The 19,920-nt window shown below is 36.5% G+C and overlaps 1 protein-coding gene across 1 annotated transcript in view, besides 1 other annotated feature; it reads right to left on the bottom strand.

Annotated features, from left to right (window-relative positions):
* Positions 1 to 8,732, bottom strand: part of spok (spookier) — a gene marked incomplete at its 5' end in the record, with an annotated part of 31,677 nt that extends 22,945 nt beyond the window's left edge. Inside the window, one exon of the mRNA NM_001110990.3 lies at positions 8,324 to 8,732. Coding sequence (NP_001104460.2) covers positions 8,324 to 8,732 — 409 coding nt within the window. The remainder of the gene's footprint in view (positions 1 to 8,323) is intronic.
* Positions 8,733 to 11,048: 2,316 nt separating this feature from the next.
* Positions 11,049 to 11,845: a mobile genetic element.
* The last annotated feature ends 8,075 nt before the right edge of the window (positions 11,846 to 19,920 follow it).

Genomic DNA, 19,920 nt, shown 5'->3' with positions numbered 1-19,920 from the left:
TTTTAGTTTTACTTTATTATTTCACACACCAAAAATTTTATAGTATAGCAATTTAACATTACCAATAGCGCCTCTTTCGCTTTCAATTTATTTATTTATTTTATGTTATTAACTATTTGCTTCATTAAAGTCAAGTGATTTTATACTGAGCTCGATGAAAACACGTATGTTCACTTGAAAAGCCACAGACAGACTACTATAACTTACTTGAATAGCTTTTATAATTTTTTTTTTAAATTTCTACATAAACATTTCCTTAAATTAATTTAGTTTGTATTTATTTATGTACGTATTAAATGTATTATGTACTTATTATTAATTATTATAAGTATTGTTATTAATTATTAGTCACCAACCAGAATACAAAAATGAATTTCTAAAAATTTAAATACTGAATTCGGCTGATGTTTCTCCGGACATAGGGCACCAAGGGGCCACTAGAGCCATCCTCTTAAGGAGTGTGGTCATAGGTAAGGTTTGGCAATCCGCGAACACAATTACGGTGTTTCGCTGGCACCAAATTCTCGTGCATTTTTTTCTTTTCTAGAGCTGTATATTAATGTGCTTCCTCCGAATTTGTATACCAGCTATATTCTATATTCTCTTGCACGCTCAATTATTGATCTTATTCATTAATGTCTGTAGCGAAAAGGTATCTGTACAAGCAAGACCACCACACCAAACGCCATGAGCTAGCGCCGGATTCTAAGTCGTGCACCCACAAGAACTGGTTCCCTCGCCTTCCATCAATCTATTTCGTTACATGTTTCATTATCTTAAATGATAAGCTGTTCCTATCGTAAGAAAAGTAAATTTTTTGTATTATATTATTATTATTATATAATAAATATTATTATAATTCTTTGAAAAGTAGGTTAGAGGCAGACGCGTTTCCGGCCCTATGAGGCATATATATTCTTGATCGGGATTAATAGCCGAGTCGATCTGGCCATTTCCGTCTGTCCGTATGAACGTCGAGATTTCGGAACTATAAGAACTATAAAGTTCAGATTCAGGATACAGATTCTATAGACAAAGACGCAGTGCAAGTTTGTTGACCCATTTTGCCACGCCCACTCAAACGCCCTAAGACCGGTTGTAACGCCCTACAACCGCCCAAAACTGACACGCCCTTTGACACTTTTGATATTTTTTCATTTTTGAGGTAAAGGAGAAGGAAGCTTCTTTTATCCTTTTTTTAATTCTAACCTAAATTTTTTTTTCCAGGCAAACAAATCAGCAAGCTTTCAAAGCGAACGGTCGTGTTTTTTTTTTGCGCCCCGATTTTTATTTTGTGTTTGTCAAACCAGCCGTGGTTTTTAATAATCTTCTTTAATTATCATATATTTTAAACATAATTATTAAAGATCCGTTCGCTTCGCGAGTGATTCTTGTGTGATTTGTGCAGTAGTTTAAACAAATATACAAAGTATTTTGCATTTTTCGTCTTTGTGTTTTGTTTACCTTATGTGCGTTGTTCGCAGTGCTGTTTGGTGTTGTTTTTTGCATGCAAATTAACTTTTTGCGGTATAAATTATTTAAAAAAATAATTTTTTATTTTTTAATATTTTTATTGTTGTTAAACTTTTCAACTTATCACTTTATTACAAGACACTTATTGTTATCTATTTATACATTTATAAACCGTTTTTTTAATCCTCCCGAATCAGACTGATCTTCAAATTCTGAATCCTAATCCAATCAACCTCGGCCAGAAGCTTTTCTTTGACACTTTCTGAACTTTTGATAAAAGCTTTATGCTGAAATTATTCCACTGCATTGTGAAATTCAATTATGCTGATCGATGCAGTTTTTGATTGAAGCGTAATAAGTTGGCCGTGGTTTGGTCTCCAAGCGGAAGCTGTGTTTACGTTAAGTTTGGGTTATTTACTTTAGCGGGTAGCTAAGCGCTGGCAAAGGCAATGACAAAAACAAAGACAAAGGAAATGCCGACGAGATTGAGAATTGAAATTTGTTTATAAACTGTGGAAGGGTGCTATGTTTATGGGTTGGATAACTCGAGATTGAGAATTGAAATTTGTTTATAAACTGTGGAGTTGGATAACTTGCCCTTAAACTGCCCTTTTCGCTCTCACTATCTCTCTATCTCTAAATCTAAATTTCTCAGCGTGCAGAATGCGCTCGTGCGGTTTTTCTTAACAGCTCGCTTGAAAGTTTTGATCTTGTGTTTTTGTGCACAGTGATCTGATTTTAGATAAACATGGAAACCGTAAATGTTGTCTGCTTTTATAAAAATTGTTGCCAGGGTATTAACCCTGAGCAGCCAAAAATTACTTGTTGGCTATGTGATAGAATGGTGCATACTAAGTGCGCTGGTTTTAATGGCCGTACAACTGATGACCTAGCAAAGGGTAAAAATCTAAATTACTGTTGTGATGCTTGCCTTGTGGTTGCGAACGAGATGAAATCGTTTATGTGCCAAACTAAAGGTGGCTCGAAAGAACTGATCAACAGTTTTGGCATAGCTAGAGATACTTTTTGTCGAGCCGATGATCTTCTTTCCGCGCTTGATTCACAGTTTTATGGCCTTAAGCTATTAGATGAATCTCCAAAGCACCAAAAAGCCACTGGTGGTAGGCTGCCTAAGGCCCCGCAACCACGAGCAAATGATCAACAGGACTCCACAACCGATCAGCTGTCAATCGCAGAAAATCCGCGTGTGTTGCTAAGATCGGCAGCTAAAAAAGATTCGGAGCAATCCGATCAATCCGCTGTGGAGGGAGACGACCCTGAGATTGCTAAAAATTCCGAATTTTCTGCACTGGTTTCTCAACCAGTGATTCCACCTGTCTCGATTGGTTTACCACCACAAGGGAACATTGAGTCCGGACTACCGGCACAAGTTGGCACTTTAGAAATGCAATCTGCACTGGCCAAACCCACTCGCGGTGGTTCCACTAAAGAAACAAATTTTCGTTTCTCGGCTTTCCCTGATCAAACATCGTCTGATGTATTGTCTTATATACAAGACAAAACAAAAGCCGATAATATAAAAGTGGAAAAATTTAACTTCTCTTACGCTAGGGACATATAATCTTTCAAGATAACTGTCCCAAACGAGCTGTTTTCGACCATATGTTCGGGTGATTTTTGACCGGATAGTATGGTGGCAAAAGAGTTCGAAGCTAAGATCAAAAATAGGAAAAAGGGGCCCGTGGGAATTAAACTTCCCTCACGTGGCCAGACCACTGAACCATCCGCCTCTTCATCTTCTTACTCTTCAAAAAACTAACAACGAATCTTACTATCTCCTATCAAAATTAGAGGCTTGCGTAGCAAATTAACCAAATTGTATTGTGATAGTCTTTCATTTGCATCTCATATAATAGTGTTCACGGAGACTAACTCCGAAGTCTTCCCAGGTATGTACACTATATATAGGTATGACCCTTTCTGCAGACGGGTTGGTGGAGTCTTATTTGCGGTTAGATCTACCCTCGCGTCGGAGGAGCTATTTTTTGACGATTCCCGTAACTCGGAATTCTTATGCGTAAAGCTGTCTTTTTCCGACAGATCAGTTTATATTACGTGCTCGTATATTCCGCCATCTTCTGAATTCCCAGAATATCAGAATCATATGTCTGCTGTCCTGTCCATCTTGAAGAAACTGTCTGACAGGGACCAATTGGTAGTTCTAGGTGATTTTAATATACCTGGCACAATGTGGTCCCCAGAAAAACAATCGAATATCCTTCTCCCTTTAGCACAACATGATTTTATTGACGGCTTGCTCGACTTATCGTTGTCGCAAGTTAATTATATTCCAAAGTCTCTTGGTCGACTGTTGGATCTATGTTTTGTAACAAGTCCTGAAAGTGTGTTTCTGTCCAGGGTAGCACATCTTACTCAACCTGAAGATCCATATCATCCTACTTTCGAGGTAGGTACGGTATTAAAAGTAAATTCAGAGAAGTCAACAGAGCGAATTCCCTGTTTTCGGAAGGCAAATTTTTGGAGGCTAAACAATTTTTTAGCTGGCTTTAACTGGTCCGATCTTTACTCCTGCAAAATAATGGCGGATGCGATTAATATGCTTTATGCCGCAATTAAATCATTTTTTGACTCTTGTGTTCCGATGTACTATCCGTCAATCTCTAAACCTCCTTGGTTTAATAAAGAGTTGACACACCTAAGAAATGTAAAGTCCAGACTCTACATAAAATTTAAAAATACCGGTTCTCAGTCCATCCTTTTTAAATATTTAAGCGCTCGGTTAAGCTTTACCGTGCTTAATGCTCAGTGCTACAAAAATTATTTAAACCGTTGTAAGTTCCAGTTTGCGCAGGATCCGAAACAGTTTTATAATTTCGTTAGCACATATGGAAGGAGTCCTTTGTGATTCCACTTCATAAAAAAGGTAGCAAACTGGATGCAAGCAATTACAGAGGAATCTCTAAATTGTCGGCTATCCCAAAACTTTTTGAAAATGTTCAATCATATCACCGTGTCACGCATATCAACAACCACTAACCTCTTGGAGCTTACTTCTTTCGTAATACAGGGTTTCAAAAATAATCTTCAAACAGATGTCATCTACACGGATTTTAGTAAAGCAGTAATCATTATCTTCTAATAAGAAAACTTGATCTTTTAGGTTTCCCTGTTGATCTCCTAAATTGGATTTCAAGCTATCTGAATGGAGGGACCATAAGTCCTCTTTAAAAATTCTCTATCTTGTATTCTCCGAGTCACATCCGGTGTCTCACAAGGGAACCATCTTTTTTACCTTATTCATTAACGACGCAGACGATGTTAATTATGCCCCCAGCACAAGGACACTTCGTGCCATTTGGACTTGCAATCCGATCTAGACCGATTTCAAACATGGTGCCGTGATAACGTATTAGACTTTAATGGCTCCAAGTGAAAAGTTTTGACCTTTTGCCGTGCCAACCCAATACGCACGACTTATACTCTAACACGAGTTGATGATCTTGGTGTTCTTCTGGACCCTAAACTAAAATTTTCTGACCATATTTACGCTATTGTCAATAAGGCCAGGGGTGTGCTTGGTTTTATAAAAAGGTGGTCTAAGGAATTTAATGATCCTTACTTGACTAAAACCCTATTTATTTCGTTAGTCAGTCCGATTCTCGAGCACGGATCACCTGTTTGGAGTCCACAATACGCAAAATGGGGACCCACAGTTTTCAGTCATATTCATCGTGCCTTTGCTCTCCAGTCAGGTACTCAGCTTTCCTATATAAAAACCATCTTCCATTTTAATATCAGAAAAATTTCAGTATTTCACTTGACTTTCTCTACGTGTTTTGTGTACTCGTCAGACTGGAAGAAGGCAAGGTATCCAGAACAACATTTAAAGAACCATTGCGAGGTTCAATCTCAAAGTTGAATCTTTGCAACGCTAACGTCCCTCGTGCTAGTCGTGAATTTAAGTCATGATGAGACATTAACCAGTTAAGCGACGAATGATAGGTTATAATTTCAAAAGGAAGTCCTTCCACGTAGACCAAACATTCCTGCTCCGTGAAGGTATAATTTCGTTTTGTTTCTTTGAGACAAATGCGATAGAGCGCTCATCACCCTCTTCCGACAAGTGCACCACACCTACGCCTGGCTTACTAGCGTAGCAATGTATCGCAAAAGACTTCGGAAATCCGGACTACACAAGACAGGAGCTTTACTAAGAGTTCGCAGAACTCTTCTATTGCCTCTTTTGTTAAGCTAAACTTCCGCTTTGTTGTCATTAAATCAGTCATCGGTGCAGAAAGAGTTTGAAAATTCGAAACGAATTTCCGGTACCATCCACACATTCCAATGGAACTCCGCAAACTTTTCAAACTCTTCGGTAACGGAAAATCGGTGATTATGGCAATCGTATTCCACCGTCACCGATAATGTGGCCCAAATTGCGTACTCGTCGCATGCAAAAAAAAAATTTGAGATGCCAAAAGGCACGGACTGTAAGGGCCAATAAGGGCCTGCCAATATGCATCGTTTAGATACAGACTTTATATATACTCTTCTATTGGTAAACGACTCAATATACCATTTGTTTGCGGGAACGGATATTCATCCTTCTCCGTAAAGCTATTGACCTTGCGACAGTCAAGACAAATTCTAACTTTACCTGGCTCAGACTCTTCTATTACCCCTAATCGCAACATCCTGTCATGTCTTTTTCGCTATTCCCAAATCAATCGAGTCAGGAACTAGGTTAGTCTTGTCCAATCCTTAAGGCCAAAATGAGGGAAAACAATTGATCACATTTAACTTTGTCACCTTCAGATAATTTGTGATGATCCGCCACATCTATTGGTTGGTTAGGTCAGCGGGAAGAAGATCATATAATATCTGCCGTCACATTATTTCCACTTATCTACTTGAAATTTCTGCATTCTACTGCATCTTTTACTAAATCTCCTCCAATACACGTAATTGACGCGACTGAATCTAACAAACAATAAACAAGGCGATCCAATGAACGAATCGGTAAGAACTGTTTGGGATCTCGAGGTCCCGTCGGAATAGAACTGGTGTACTCCAATACACTTTTTGACATCTTTCCAAACGATTTTTTACAACGAGAACTACGAGATTCTGGGGATCCTTTAAAACTTGGAATACTGACATTCCTAAAATTAGAAATTTTGCTAAGCGGAGAATAGAGAGGTTTATTTGGTTCGTCGAGTTCGGTCGTTGTGGATTGATTTCGAGGCCTTGCAGTTTTTGAACACTTGCTGCAACTTGGTTTAAAGGTGTTTGCTGCACCGCACCCGTAACCAAAAACAAAAAACTCGTCTTTTAAGTAGGCATTCTTGGAAGCGGTGTCCTCCGATTCGGCAATTCTAACATACTACAGAAAAAGCTTCTATATAATAAGCTTCTTACTTTCTAATGCCGACCCCACCTCACCTTCCCACTACTGATATTCCTACAGTTGAAATTCCTAAAAGTTGAAATTTCCATTAAAAGTCTGATTCGTAAGTGCCTCGAACGTGTATATAAAATTTTCAACTGACACCCCTACTCCGGAATATTTTATTTTCCACCCATTTAGTATGTGGACTATTTTATCCGGTTATCAAACAAATCGTAAGTAGCACTTCGTGGCGAAGGAACAGGAATTGGCGTTGTTGAATAATACATCTCATTGGCACTGGGTTAATGAGCGGACACTTTACTTGCACTATCAACTACAGAAGGATTGGCCATTACTCGCTTCCTGCTTTCGGTAATAGAATTTTGTATCAACTCTGCAATCTTTTCTAAAAGCGTTGCTAGAAGCCTATGATTCTTGGGTAATAGTGTTATTGTATTTGCACTTATTGGGCTTGAACTGGCCTTATTGGTGTTAGACCCACAAACTGATGTTGAAGGTTCCCCGACTACCGTAGCGGTTTCTCATCCTATCCTTTCAGCTGGTTCGACAAGTGGTCTACAGACTAGTTTGCACATCGACAGCTCTCACTTTTTTTTTAAATGATTCCCGATGCATTTCCTGTGAAATTTATGGTATGTAGTTATGTACGAGTCTGGTGTAGTGATCTCTGCTGCACATATTGCGCAAACAGAATTTGACACACTAGGGGAGTTCCTAGTTGGCAATCTGTTTAACCCCATCATGTTTAAGTAAAATATAACGGATATTGATCCTGATCAAGAATGTATATACTTTATGTGGTCGGAAATGCTTCCTTCTGCCTGTTACATACTTTTCAACGAATTAAACAAGATAAAACTTAAATCGATAATATATTAAAAAAAAATTTACTTTTCTTACGCCAGGAAGAGTTTATCGTTTAAGATAATGAAACGTGTAACGAAATAAATTGATGGAAGGCAAGGTAACCAGTTCTTGCGGGTGCACGACTAGAATCCGACTCTAGCTCATGGCGTTAGGTGTGGTGGTCTTTCTTGTACATATACCTTTTCGCTACAAAAATTTATGAATAAGATCAATAATTGAACGTGCTGCAACAAAAGAATATAGGAGCTAGTAATATTTTCGGAAGAAGACAGCTCTAGAAGAGGAGAAAATGCACGAGAATTTGCTGCTAGCGAAACACCGGTGTAATTGTGTTCGCAGGTTGCCCTACCCTACCTATGACCACATTCCTTAAGAGGATGGATCTAGTGGCCCCTTTAAAAATAAAATTTTTAATAATCTTTGAAATACAAATTTTAAACAAATTATCATAATCATTTTGTTTACATTCTTGTATTACGCCATTTTTGTTATTGGCCAAATGATATACGATGTTTTTATTGTTTTAATGACAAGATATTTGCTTTTTACCAAAGAAATAAATTAAAATCTTAGTTTATTTTATAAACTTACAGTTGTTTCGATCACCGCCAAAGAGCTTGTGATATCGAAAAAAATCCGGACGTCCGCCAAAGTATTTTCCATTTTTGTTTAAGACTTCTTTTATTAAATCAACGTTATTTACCACTATGCAGCGAGTGTGCCCAAGAGATAGGGAATAAATGTCGCCATATTTTTTGGTCAATGTGCCAAAACCGTAAAAGGGGTTATACTGAAATCGTCCAAGTAAATTTATATTTCCGATTATTGGCCAAGGGTGTGGCCCCGGGGCCTGATCAAAACATTGATATTTTTTTTCTTGGTATAATAGTCCGATTACCACAAATGCTTTTTGCTTGCATTTTAAGAGTAAAAATACGTAAGAAATTAATATAATCGTAATCGCAATAGCGAATAGCACATAAAATACGGAAGTAAGCATTTTCAGCCTTAGTAAATAGTTCTCAACATACTCTTATATACAAAAACCCTTTCCAACAACAATAAAATTTCATAGGTCAAACGCATATTTAAAATAAATTCTATAAAAAAGAGAAGTAATTTTATTGTAGTCTTAAAACTTTAAGATGGTGCCTAAATAATAAAGCTTATAACTATACCAAACAAGGCGAATATATTGGTAAGAATATATTAAAGAGTATACTAGATGCTGGATGGTTTCCGATACCATTTATTTTATATATTCATGATCCGGATTACTTGTCGGGTCGATCTAACCGTATCCATCTGTCTGCCCATCTGTACGTCTAGATTAGATTAACCATGTTGATTATAGGGACCCCTACGCCGTGCAAGTTAATTTCAAAATCTTGTTGTCCACGCTAACGCCCATAATCGGTCCAAAACTGTCATCACTGTTAAACAATGGTTTCATTCTATTTCATTTTATTAGTTATCTAGCGGAATTCTCTTGATATGACAAAAACTGTTTGCCATTCCCACTCTAACGCCCATAATCCATAGCACTCCGACTAGTTGAGTAACGAGTATCTGATTGCATTTAAATAAAGTGACGAAGTAACAAAGAAATTGAAATTAAAAGTGTGGGCGTGACAGTTTTGCGGCTTTAAGGCGTTAGAAGAGGTTGGGGCGGTTCGTGGGCATAAGAGTGAGCCTGACTGATTTTTTTTTTTTGCAAATCGATAGTAATTTACAAGACAATACAAGAGAGAATGCCATTAGATATCCGTTACTAAGCTAGTGTGAATGCGAACGATAAAAGTGGGCGTGGCATTTTTGGGCTGTTTTAGGCCTTTAGAGTGATTGTGCAAAAAGTTTTTGGCAAACCGATACAAATTTACAAGTCTAATAAAATTATGAACAAATATTAGGGTTGTTGATAAGTTCATTAGTTTGATGGGGCTTATGTCATCAACTTCCCGGAAAAATATCGATATATCGATATTTTGATATATTATTATTATTATTATTATTATTATTTTGACAAATCGATACAAACAAATATAAAATTATATCAACGCATTTTTTAAAAGTGTGGGCACGGCAGCTTTGGGCGGTTCTCATTTTATTTCCCAATATCTACCTGTCATAAATAGGAATTTTTATCTCAGAAACTAAAATATTTATTTTTTTAAAGTTTTTTATAAAATTTTAATCACGGAGAGAAACGTTAAACAAAACCAATTAAGTTTAACACAACCATCGGTCAGCACAGGGACGTAAAGATGGATGACCCTTCCGACCAAGAGCGTCGCCTGGGTAGGGCAGGGGGGGCTGCTATGTGAGGAAAGAGGTGGAGAAAGTAACAACAATGGCGATGACGAAAAAGTGGAAAACGAAATCGAGACAACTGTGCCTGCTCCCGACTTAGGTGTTAGTATATCTAAAGGTCAGGACCTTCCACCGAAATGGCAAGACAAAGCTTATCGGAAGATTTAGCCCAGGATGATTGCAATGAAAACGATATTGGACGATATGTTGGACGCTCATCGCTCTTATCCTATGAAAAAAGACCGAACTGTTCAAAAAATGCTGTACACCGCCCAAGACGTATGATTTTTCCATGGACGCGAAGAATTTAAAAAGAAAATTCAACTATGCCTGGTTAAAAGCGTATTCGCCATGGTTGGTATATTCCCGTTGCCAAAAAGGTGCCTTTTGCAAATATTGCGCTTTATTTCCGCCAAATCCAAATTCATTTCACGGAGTATTGGGTTCTTTTGTCGTCAAGCCATTTGTTTAAAGATTTCCACGAACATAGCAAAAAACACATGAAAACCCACATTCATAAGACGGCACAAGAAGCTGCTGGATTATTTCTAGAGAATGTGCCTGTGGACGCACAAATAAATAAATACTCCCAAAACGTTATTCAGGAAAATATAAAGATAATAACATCTATTATTTTCTGTATTGTGTTTTGCGGATCCCACGACATGACGTTGCGAGGCAAGCACTACGGTGAAGGAATTGTAGAGGACTTATACAAACTTAGAATCGACGCTGGAGACAATGTTTTAAAAAAGCATATGGAGCATAGAAAAGGAAATGCAAGCTATAGATCAATTGAAATTCAAAATGAAATCATCAGCCTTTGTGCTGAAGTTCTAAAAAACCAAATTATACAATTAGTTCAAAATGCAGACGCATATAGCGTTATAGCTGATGAAACCGCTGATGTGTTTGGATCAGAGCAATTGTCAATAGGGTTGAGGTATTTCCATGAAGGCAAAAACGAAGTCCATGAATCGTTTGTCGGGTTTGTGGAAATAAAAACCAAAGACACTAGAATAACAAGATGCGTAACGCCATACGATTTAAATAATGAATGTTATGCACATAGAACAGATCTTTTAAACAAACTCATAAAAGTTTTGCTTTCTAAGCATTGTGAGTGGACTGTGATAGCTGATAGACAAAAAAAGCAAGCTAAGCTCAGCATTCTATGTCATAAATAAAAAAAATTAGCGTTATTTAAATAACTAACGACTGAAAAATCGAGCAATATATAATAAAAAACAATAGTGAGAAAAATAACTTAATTGGGGAATATGGAAATGCTTTAATGTTAAACATTAAAATATTTCAAGTCGACTCGAAGGTCATATACGTAAATATAAGACCCCATTACAATTGTAATAGCCTCCCCGTGGTGTTCCCTGGGTACCGATTATTACACATATTACACATAAATAATTATCAACATAAATATAAATATGTAAACGGTAGCTAATTCGAGAGGCGATTTTAACAAACGAATTTAAAAAGCTTTTTTTAATAATTATTTTATTTTATCATATTGCTATGAAATTGGTTGCTATATTGTTATAATATGTACAATGTAAATTCATTTTTTCGATCAGTATTGATTTCGGCCCGAAAATCGTCTTCTAGCACAACACGCACACACTCTTGTTTTTACTCACACAAGCAAGCAAATTATATTTTTAGATTTCTTACGCTCTCAGCGGGAGTGAGCGGAAAGAGAGTAATTTTGGCCGTCACCAAAAAAGTGACTGCATAGTGCCAAACCAATGTATGGCCGTTACGCATCTTGTTATTCTAGTGTCTTTGGTAAAACCACCCGGTAGAGTCGTGCCACAGATTTGCGCAGTACTCACGCGAGTTAAATGACCGCTTATTGCGTAATAGCATAACTATAAAGTTGCGATTTTCTGCACGTTCTTCGGACCTGACCACGGCTCTTCAGAATGAGGACATTAAGTGCATACTCACTAGTATGAATGGCAAGATTAACAACCTGCTATCCGCATTTGAGGCTCAACGGCACGTCACAAGAAAGACTAAGGGCGTAGTTTCTGAACTCTCAGCCCTCAATTACGAAGGGGCCACTAACGAGCACCGCTTGACGCGCAGTGCTCCTCAGACTGAGGAACAAAAGCCTACCAAAAAGGCTCCTCACAAAACGCCCAAGGGGTATGTGTCAAAATTTCAGGCGCTCAAGCTGAGCAACCACACGATTTGGACGCTGTGCGCACGGGAGCTCAAAGAATAGCTCTATCCTGCAGCGGACTGGACGAGTTTATTATATGAAGCAATTAACCCATAAGTCTCGAGTCGAAGGCCCCCGTAGCTAGTACTCATTAAATTTAATTAGATTTAGTATATTTATATATGTATATGTCGGCGCATACTTTTGTAAGCTGGTGGATGTGCTAGAATATTTCACAAGAATAATAATTTCATCATATTGTATTATGTGTTAGAATATTCCAGAAGTACAGTAATTTCATCATTTCGGGAAATCATTGGTATTTCGTCATATTACATTATTGCATACTGCGTTGCTATTGGTCGGCTGTATTTTTGTAGCTTTGGCATCTCCCGTTACAGCGCGGCGGCAGCGTGTGGTCGCTGTCGCCGAGTGTGGTTCGAAGGATAGCACGGAGAAGAAGTGAGTGACACAAATTAATTGTGTGTAGATCTTCGGTGCGTTCGAAACTCGCTGCGCGAAATGGAGAATAATAATTGTGCTCCGACATATATATAATTACAACTTCGCGGTTTGTTGGTTTATAAAAAAAAGTATTTTTATTGATCAAAAACTTAAGCGAATGTCGGAGACAAATTCACGTCTTACACAATTGAAGTATGAATAAAATCTAAATCTAATTTGCAAAGCGAACGCTTAGCAAACCCTTGGCTGAGCTTATTTACTTCTTCATATTGAGCGTACTTAGGCTCTCATTTATGTTTACGTTAATTAGGCGCTCTCTTGAGTGGATTGCGCATGGATATAGATCAGCCGAGTTTGAGCTACGTGGAAAGTTTTGACCCTTAAAGCTGTGTTAGCAGTTTTGACCCTCTGGTGGGAGTCGCGAATGCGGCTGCGGATGTTTATGTCTGTTGGATTGGGTGCATTCTTGAGTGGATCACTCATGGGTACTGATCAGCCGAGAACTTGAGCTGCGTAAGCGGTTTTGACCCTTTGGTGGGAATAACTGATTCGGCAGCGGATGTTAATGTTTACATTAGGGTAGGCTGGATTTGTTATTGTCACCAGAATTTGGGTTCTTATTGGATACATGATTTTATGACTTATATCCTAAGGCATTCTATGATTTTGTGTATGGCTGTTCCTATGTGGTTATGTATGTGTGTGTGTGTGTAAGTATATGTGGTCTTATACTATGGCACATATGCTACTATATATATATTTATTTATGTATATATTTACTATATTTAATTTTATTAAATAAATAAATAAATAATCCATTACCATTTTCCAAATCCATTACCATTTTACCAAACAATAGCACTCAAGACGCGATTTAGTCTACTTCTCACAAAAATCTAGTCGCAACTGATCCCCGAAAAATGGCTCGTGCCCTTTTCCCTATTGCCCGCATACATATTTTGTCTTTGAATGTTCCGTTTCTTACGATGCCTATGCGCTCGGCAACTGAGAGAAGGAATCGGCAAGAAATAAAATGGAAATAAATTTGTTGCAAATGTCATCGGATTTTCTGCTGGCGTAGCCGATGATTTTCTGATGTTATTTCGCAGCGATGAATTGTGGAACAGCAGGGTCCATATGCCCATCACTTTACAAGTTCTTAGACTTTAAATTTATATTAGTTTTGATCATAGCCTTAATATGATAATTTTGACAAATTTTTAGAAATAGAAATACGCAATACATTTTTTAAATGACTTTGCACGGAGGTCCTATTTTTTTAAGTGTTCGAATTTAATCGTGGACAAAAAACGTTTAAAAGATACGTTGCCGTATTTGTTTGTATTGCCACCAAAGCCATACATTTAGAAATTGTAAGCGATCTTATATCTTTTTAGGTAATGGAACAAATTTTGTAAAAGCTGGCAGTAAATTAGATAAAGAATTTAGATGGCAGAGAGCAATTTGAACTTATTAGATAACCATAAAAACATTGATAACCGAATTCAAAAACAAACATCAGTGGTTAATTCAACTAGTAATTTATTAAAAATTACAACCGAAATGTTAATGCAAATTTTAAGAGTACACACAAGGGACACATACCACAAAGCTACAAATAAGATGAAGCTTAGCTGCAAATGAGCGACTCATCCTCTCTCTACAAATACTCTTTTCTATGCAGGAGTATATGCAGGCCATGTGACTTTTGTATACATGCGTACATACTTTCCAAAACGCCACCTCAAAAGCTATATTTCTATACTTTTATTACTTACGAGGCTGTGCATGTCTTTCTGGGTAATAATTTTGATCCAGCATTCGCTGCGAGGAGCTGGGGAAACCCAGTAAAACCCAACCAGATCAATTGAACATATTATTTACATAAACTCAGTTTTGCGGACAATTTTAACTTAAAAGTCCAAGTCCATTTCTCAATGTAATGAATCTTGCAGATGGCAACGGCTTAGTTAGTATATCAGCATGATTTAAATCTGTAGAAATATACTAAATACAAATAAATTTATTTTCAACTTGTTCTCTTGTAAAATGATATTTAATGTCTATGTGCTTAGTTCAACAATAATTATACAAATATACAACCTATATTATCATCATAGATCTCTATTCGACCTTTTAATTCTAGTTTAATTTCTACCAATAAAGACTTGAGCTATAAGGCTCCAACACCTTCAAATAAGGCCATCTACTCTGCTTCGGTGGATGAAACTCCGACAGATTTTTGCTGCATTGTGTTCCATGAAACTAAACACTTTTCAAACATTATAAAAAAATATTCAGTAGTACTTCGTCTGTCTGTCTCATTTCCTGCCCAATCAGATATTTACCAATAATACTAAACTGTACTTTTTTCTCAAAAATCCCAATCTCAATTCAACAGTTCCTTTAAAATACCTTAAAACTCTTTTAAGACATAGCCATGTACATCAAACAACCAATCAAGTTTCTACATGGTGCCTCACCAGATTCTACAAATTTTAGAGCCTCATAGTTTAGTTTAAGTACTAACTGCATTGCAGTCTTCCATGTTACATTTTTCTCAACACGTTCTTTATATATGCAGATTGACTGAGACATATCTGACTTCTATTTCTATCAATTTTAATTCCGATAAAATATGGAACTTCTTTTAAATCAGTCACTTTAAATTTATTTAGAAGGTATGATTTAAATTTAGACATAGTTTCGGATTTACTAGTGGCAATTCTTACATTGGAACTGAGCCAGATTTTTTTTGGCGTAAAGTCAAATAATAAAGCTAGAGAGCTGCATTTTTGTAGAATTGGTGCATTTGACATTTAAAATACGTACGTGAAATTTCAAATAAATCGGATATTTATATATTTTATAATAATATATTTATATTATATTTATAATATAATTTAATATAATAAATTTAAGCTGAATTTTCTTTATGTATGTATTTAATATACATATAATCAAAATGTTCTGCATTTTTATTTTGAGACGATCTTTTGTTTATATTAAGGCTTGAAAGTAAAGGATCCGATGAATCCATGGACAAGAATAATGCATAAGAATAATTCGACTGGCCGTATGATTCAGCAAATTTTGGAAAGATACTTGGGCAAAGGTCTCTGTCACATGAGCTCCCGCAGGTAAAATGGATGCTCTCATGTCGTTGTATTTTGCTTTGGATAGAGAGCTGTCAATCAAAAATGTAAGTGCCTGAATTGGTGTGAGCGGTACTGGCTCTGAGAATATCAATTTCTACCTAATTTCAGTGGATGCAGTTGAAGTTGAAATGGTTTGCTTTCATACAAAGGCAGTATCGCCCATTTTTTTTCTTTTTGGCTGAAATTGATGCTGCATGGACACGAAGACTTGTATTATATTCTTCAATATTAGCCAGATCCATTGCTATTTTTCTTTTGAGCCGTGATCCTGCATCACTGTAAGGGAGTCGAGGTCGTCCCATTAGACCGTCTATAGCGACTTTTGGTTTGTTGTTGTTTTGGTCCACGGCAACCGCGCCTATAGCAAAATTGCTACCATCAGTAGTTAATGAAAAAGACTTTTTAAAATCTGGGTGTATTAATATGGGATCGGACGTTATTAACACTTTTAATTTTTCAAAAGCTAAGTAATAGTCTGAATCTTTGATATTTATTATTGAGCCTTTTTTTAGTCGTAATGTCATTGGTTTTGCTATTTTAGCGAAGTTTGGAATAAATTTGCGGTAAAAACCGCAAAGACCAAGAAATGATTTTATTTCCTTAGTGGACTTTGGTATAGGGAAATTCACTACGGCTTTAATTTTTGCGGGATTTGGTTTAATACCATCTGTTGTAATTATGTGCCCTAGGAATTCATTTTCCTTTTTTAGGAATTCGCATTTATCTAGCTGTAATTTTAAATTTGCTTCTCTGAGCTTTAAGAATACCTTTCGCAAAGACATTATGTGTTCTTCCAATGAAGTGGAATACACAATTATGTCATCCATATATACGAGACAGTTTTTGTATTTTAAATCTGCTAAGAGATTATTCATGCAACGTTGAAAAGTTGCGGGTGCATTTTTTAAACCAAATGGCATTCGAGTATATTCAAAATGACCATTTTTGGTTGAAAAAGCTGTCTTCGCTATAGAATTTTCATCCATTTGTATTTGATGAAAACCTATTGCGAGGTCAATGGTTGTAAAGTATTGGCAATTTCCAAGCTTATCCAATATTTCATCCATTACTGGTATTGGGTATTTGTCATCAACGGTTATTTCGTTGAGGTTGCGATAGTCAATGACTATGCGAAATTTCGATTTTCCCGATGCATCTGGCTTTTTGGGTACTACCCAAACAGGAGAGCAATATGGAGAATTCGATTTTCTTATGATTCCTTGTCGAATCATGTCTTTCATTTGGTTTTCGACTTCTTCGTCGAAGCTTTGTGGGTATTTATATGGACGTCTGTAAATTGGGTCTTCGTGTTTAGTTGTTATGACATGTTTAGTTGTACTTGTGAAGGTCAAATTTTCACCTTCTTTGTACTGTATGTCACTAAACTCGTATAAGACACTGGTGAGGGCTTTCCTCTCTTCATCGTTTAGATGATCAAGTCGAAATTCATTTGTTTCATTGAGTTCGTTGTCAATTACATAATTGACATACTCAATATTTGGGGAATCTAATAAGTTTTCTTTTAAACTCTCTTTAGGTGTTTCCTCTTCTTCGTTAATATCTTCAAGTCGCAATTTAAATGTGTATTTATTTAAAGTGACTGTATTGGATGTATAGCATATAGTTGCTTTGGAATCTTCCAAATATTCCCTGCCTAACAAAATGTCGTATTTTTCTGAGAATTTATGTAAATAAAATGTTTGCTTTGTCGGACATAATTTACTAGGTTTTAATGTAATTTTTGATTTTAAAATAATTTGACCGTTTATTGTGTGTACATCTAATGGAGCTTTTGAGTTGATCGGACAATTGAAAAAATTTTTGCTCATCAAATTTATTGATGAACCTGTGTCAATCAAACATTTGAGTTTGATATCGTTCATGGTTATTTGTATGAAGGGGTATGTTCTTCTTCTACTTCTGATTCCGATCCCGAGGCAAGTTGATGAAAATTTTCACTGGTATCAATTTTAGACTGACCAGTGGAACTTTCACGCTGCCTTTTTTGGGGCTGGTTAGTAGTAGAATAAGATGTGGGTTTTTGAAAATTTAGAGCGTTTTGCGCTCTACCTTGTTCTAACTTTTGTTTGAACTCATTGTATGTCGCTTGGTTGCTTTCAACTTTTTTTGAATTATTATTAATTATTTCGATTTTGACTTTGCTGTGCTTGAATATAATAAGGTTTTATACCTTGGTCATTATTATTTCCTTTATTCTTCTGAGAATCATTATTTTTACTACTGCTTTGTGGTGTAGATGGGCTGTTTAATTTAGCTTTAGCTTTTTCTGTATTTAATACAATTGTATCGTAAAGGCCTTCCCTTTGCGCTACTTGTCTTAATAATGTTGTTGTTGTAATGTCATATCTTGCTAATGTCATGAACATTCTGTCTGGAATTCTTTTATAAATTACATCTTTAATAGTATTAGCCATTGCGGCGGTATAAAGAGTTGTATTTGTATAATTATTTTCTAATGATAATTTACTTGAAATTTCGAACATCTTATTTTCTAGTTCTTCTACAAACTTACGAATACTACCACTCCAGTAGGTGTTGTAAAGTCTTCTTAGCAACTCTTCGTATGGGATTTGGGTTTTAAAATTCATCAATGAATGTACACTATGTTGCCTCTTGTCTGTTGTCGGGTATAGGGACATCACGAAGTCCACACGTCTCACAAATGATGCCAGTTCTCTTGTGGAACCGTCAAATGTTGAGATGTGACGAATCTGGCCCAAAGCCTGATTCAAATGTAATTCAGATAGAATCATAATTTGTTCGCTGGGTTGTGCCATGTTGTTGGCTATAGTTGATTTTTCTTTGAATCACTTGGTAGATTGATACCGGGGTTTTATTTATTTATTTATTTATTTTTTTTTTTTATTTAAAATTCGCACACCTTTGTAGCAGTCCAATCAATGCTAGATGGGCTACACAACACTGACCTGGTAACAGTCACACCTTTTATTTATTTTGGTGGGTCACACTTTAATGGTCACTTGCAGTTTTTTAATTTATATTTGTATTAATAGTATCCAACATCGAGAGTTAGATAACTGTTCACAAATATTTTGTCACATAAGTTCTTTTGCGGATCTGCTTTGTATAAACTGAAGCACAAGCGAAACTTTGTTCGTCACGAGTTATTATTAATCTCGAACTAATCTATTAGCTCTAAGAGATTATGTTCACACGCGGATCCTACCGACTGCGCCAATTACAACTTCGCGGTTTGTTGGTTTATAAAAAAAAGTATTTTTATTGATCAAAAACTTAAGCGAATGTCGGAGACAAATTCACGTCTTACACAATTGAAGTATGAATAAAATCTAAATCTAATTTGCAAAGCGAACGCTTAGCAAACCCTTGGCTGAGCTTATTTACTTCTTCATATTGAGCGTACTTAGGCTCTCATTTATGTTTACGTTAATTAGGCGCTCTCTTGAGTGGATTGCGCATGGATATAGATCAGCCGAGTTTGAGCTACGTGGAAAGTTTTGACCCTTAAAGCTGTGTTAGCAGTTTTGACCCTCTGGTGGGAGTCGCGAATGCGGCTGCGGATGTTTGTCTGTTGGATTGGGTGCATTCTTGAGTGGATCACTCATGGGTACTGATCAGCCGAGAACTTGAGCTGCGTAAGCGGTTTTGACCCTTTGGTGGGAATAACTGATTCGGCAGCGGATGTTAATGTTTACATTAGGGTAGGCTGGATTTGTTATTGTCACCAGAATTTGGGTTCTTATTGGATACATGATTTTATGACTTATATCCTAAGGCATTCTATGATTTTGTGTATGGCTGTTCCTATGTGGTTATGTATGTGTGTGTGTGTGTAAGTATATGTGGTCTTATACTATGGCACATATGCTACTATATATATATTTATTTATGTATATATTTACTATATTTAATTTTATTAAATAAATAAATAAATAATCCATTACCATTTTCCAAATCCATTACCATTTTACCAAACAATAGCACTCAAGACGCGATTTAGTCTACTTCTCACAAAAATCTAGTCGCAACTGATCCCCGAAAAATGGCTCGTGCCCTTTTCCCTATTGCCC

Source organism: Drosophila melanogaster, chromosome 3R (assembly GCF_000001215.4).
Source record: "Drosophila melanogaster chromosome 3R".
NCBI lineage: Eukaryota > Metazoa > Arthropoda > Insecta > Diptera > Drosophilidae > Drosophila > Drosophila melanogaster.
The sequence above is the reverse complement of the archived record's forward strand: the minus strand, read 5'-3'. Positions and strand labels throughout refer to the sequence as shown.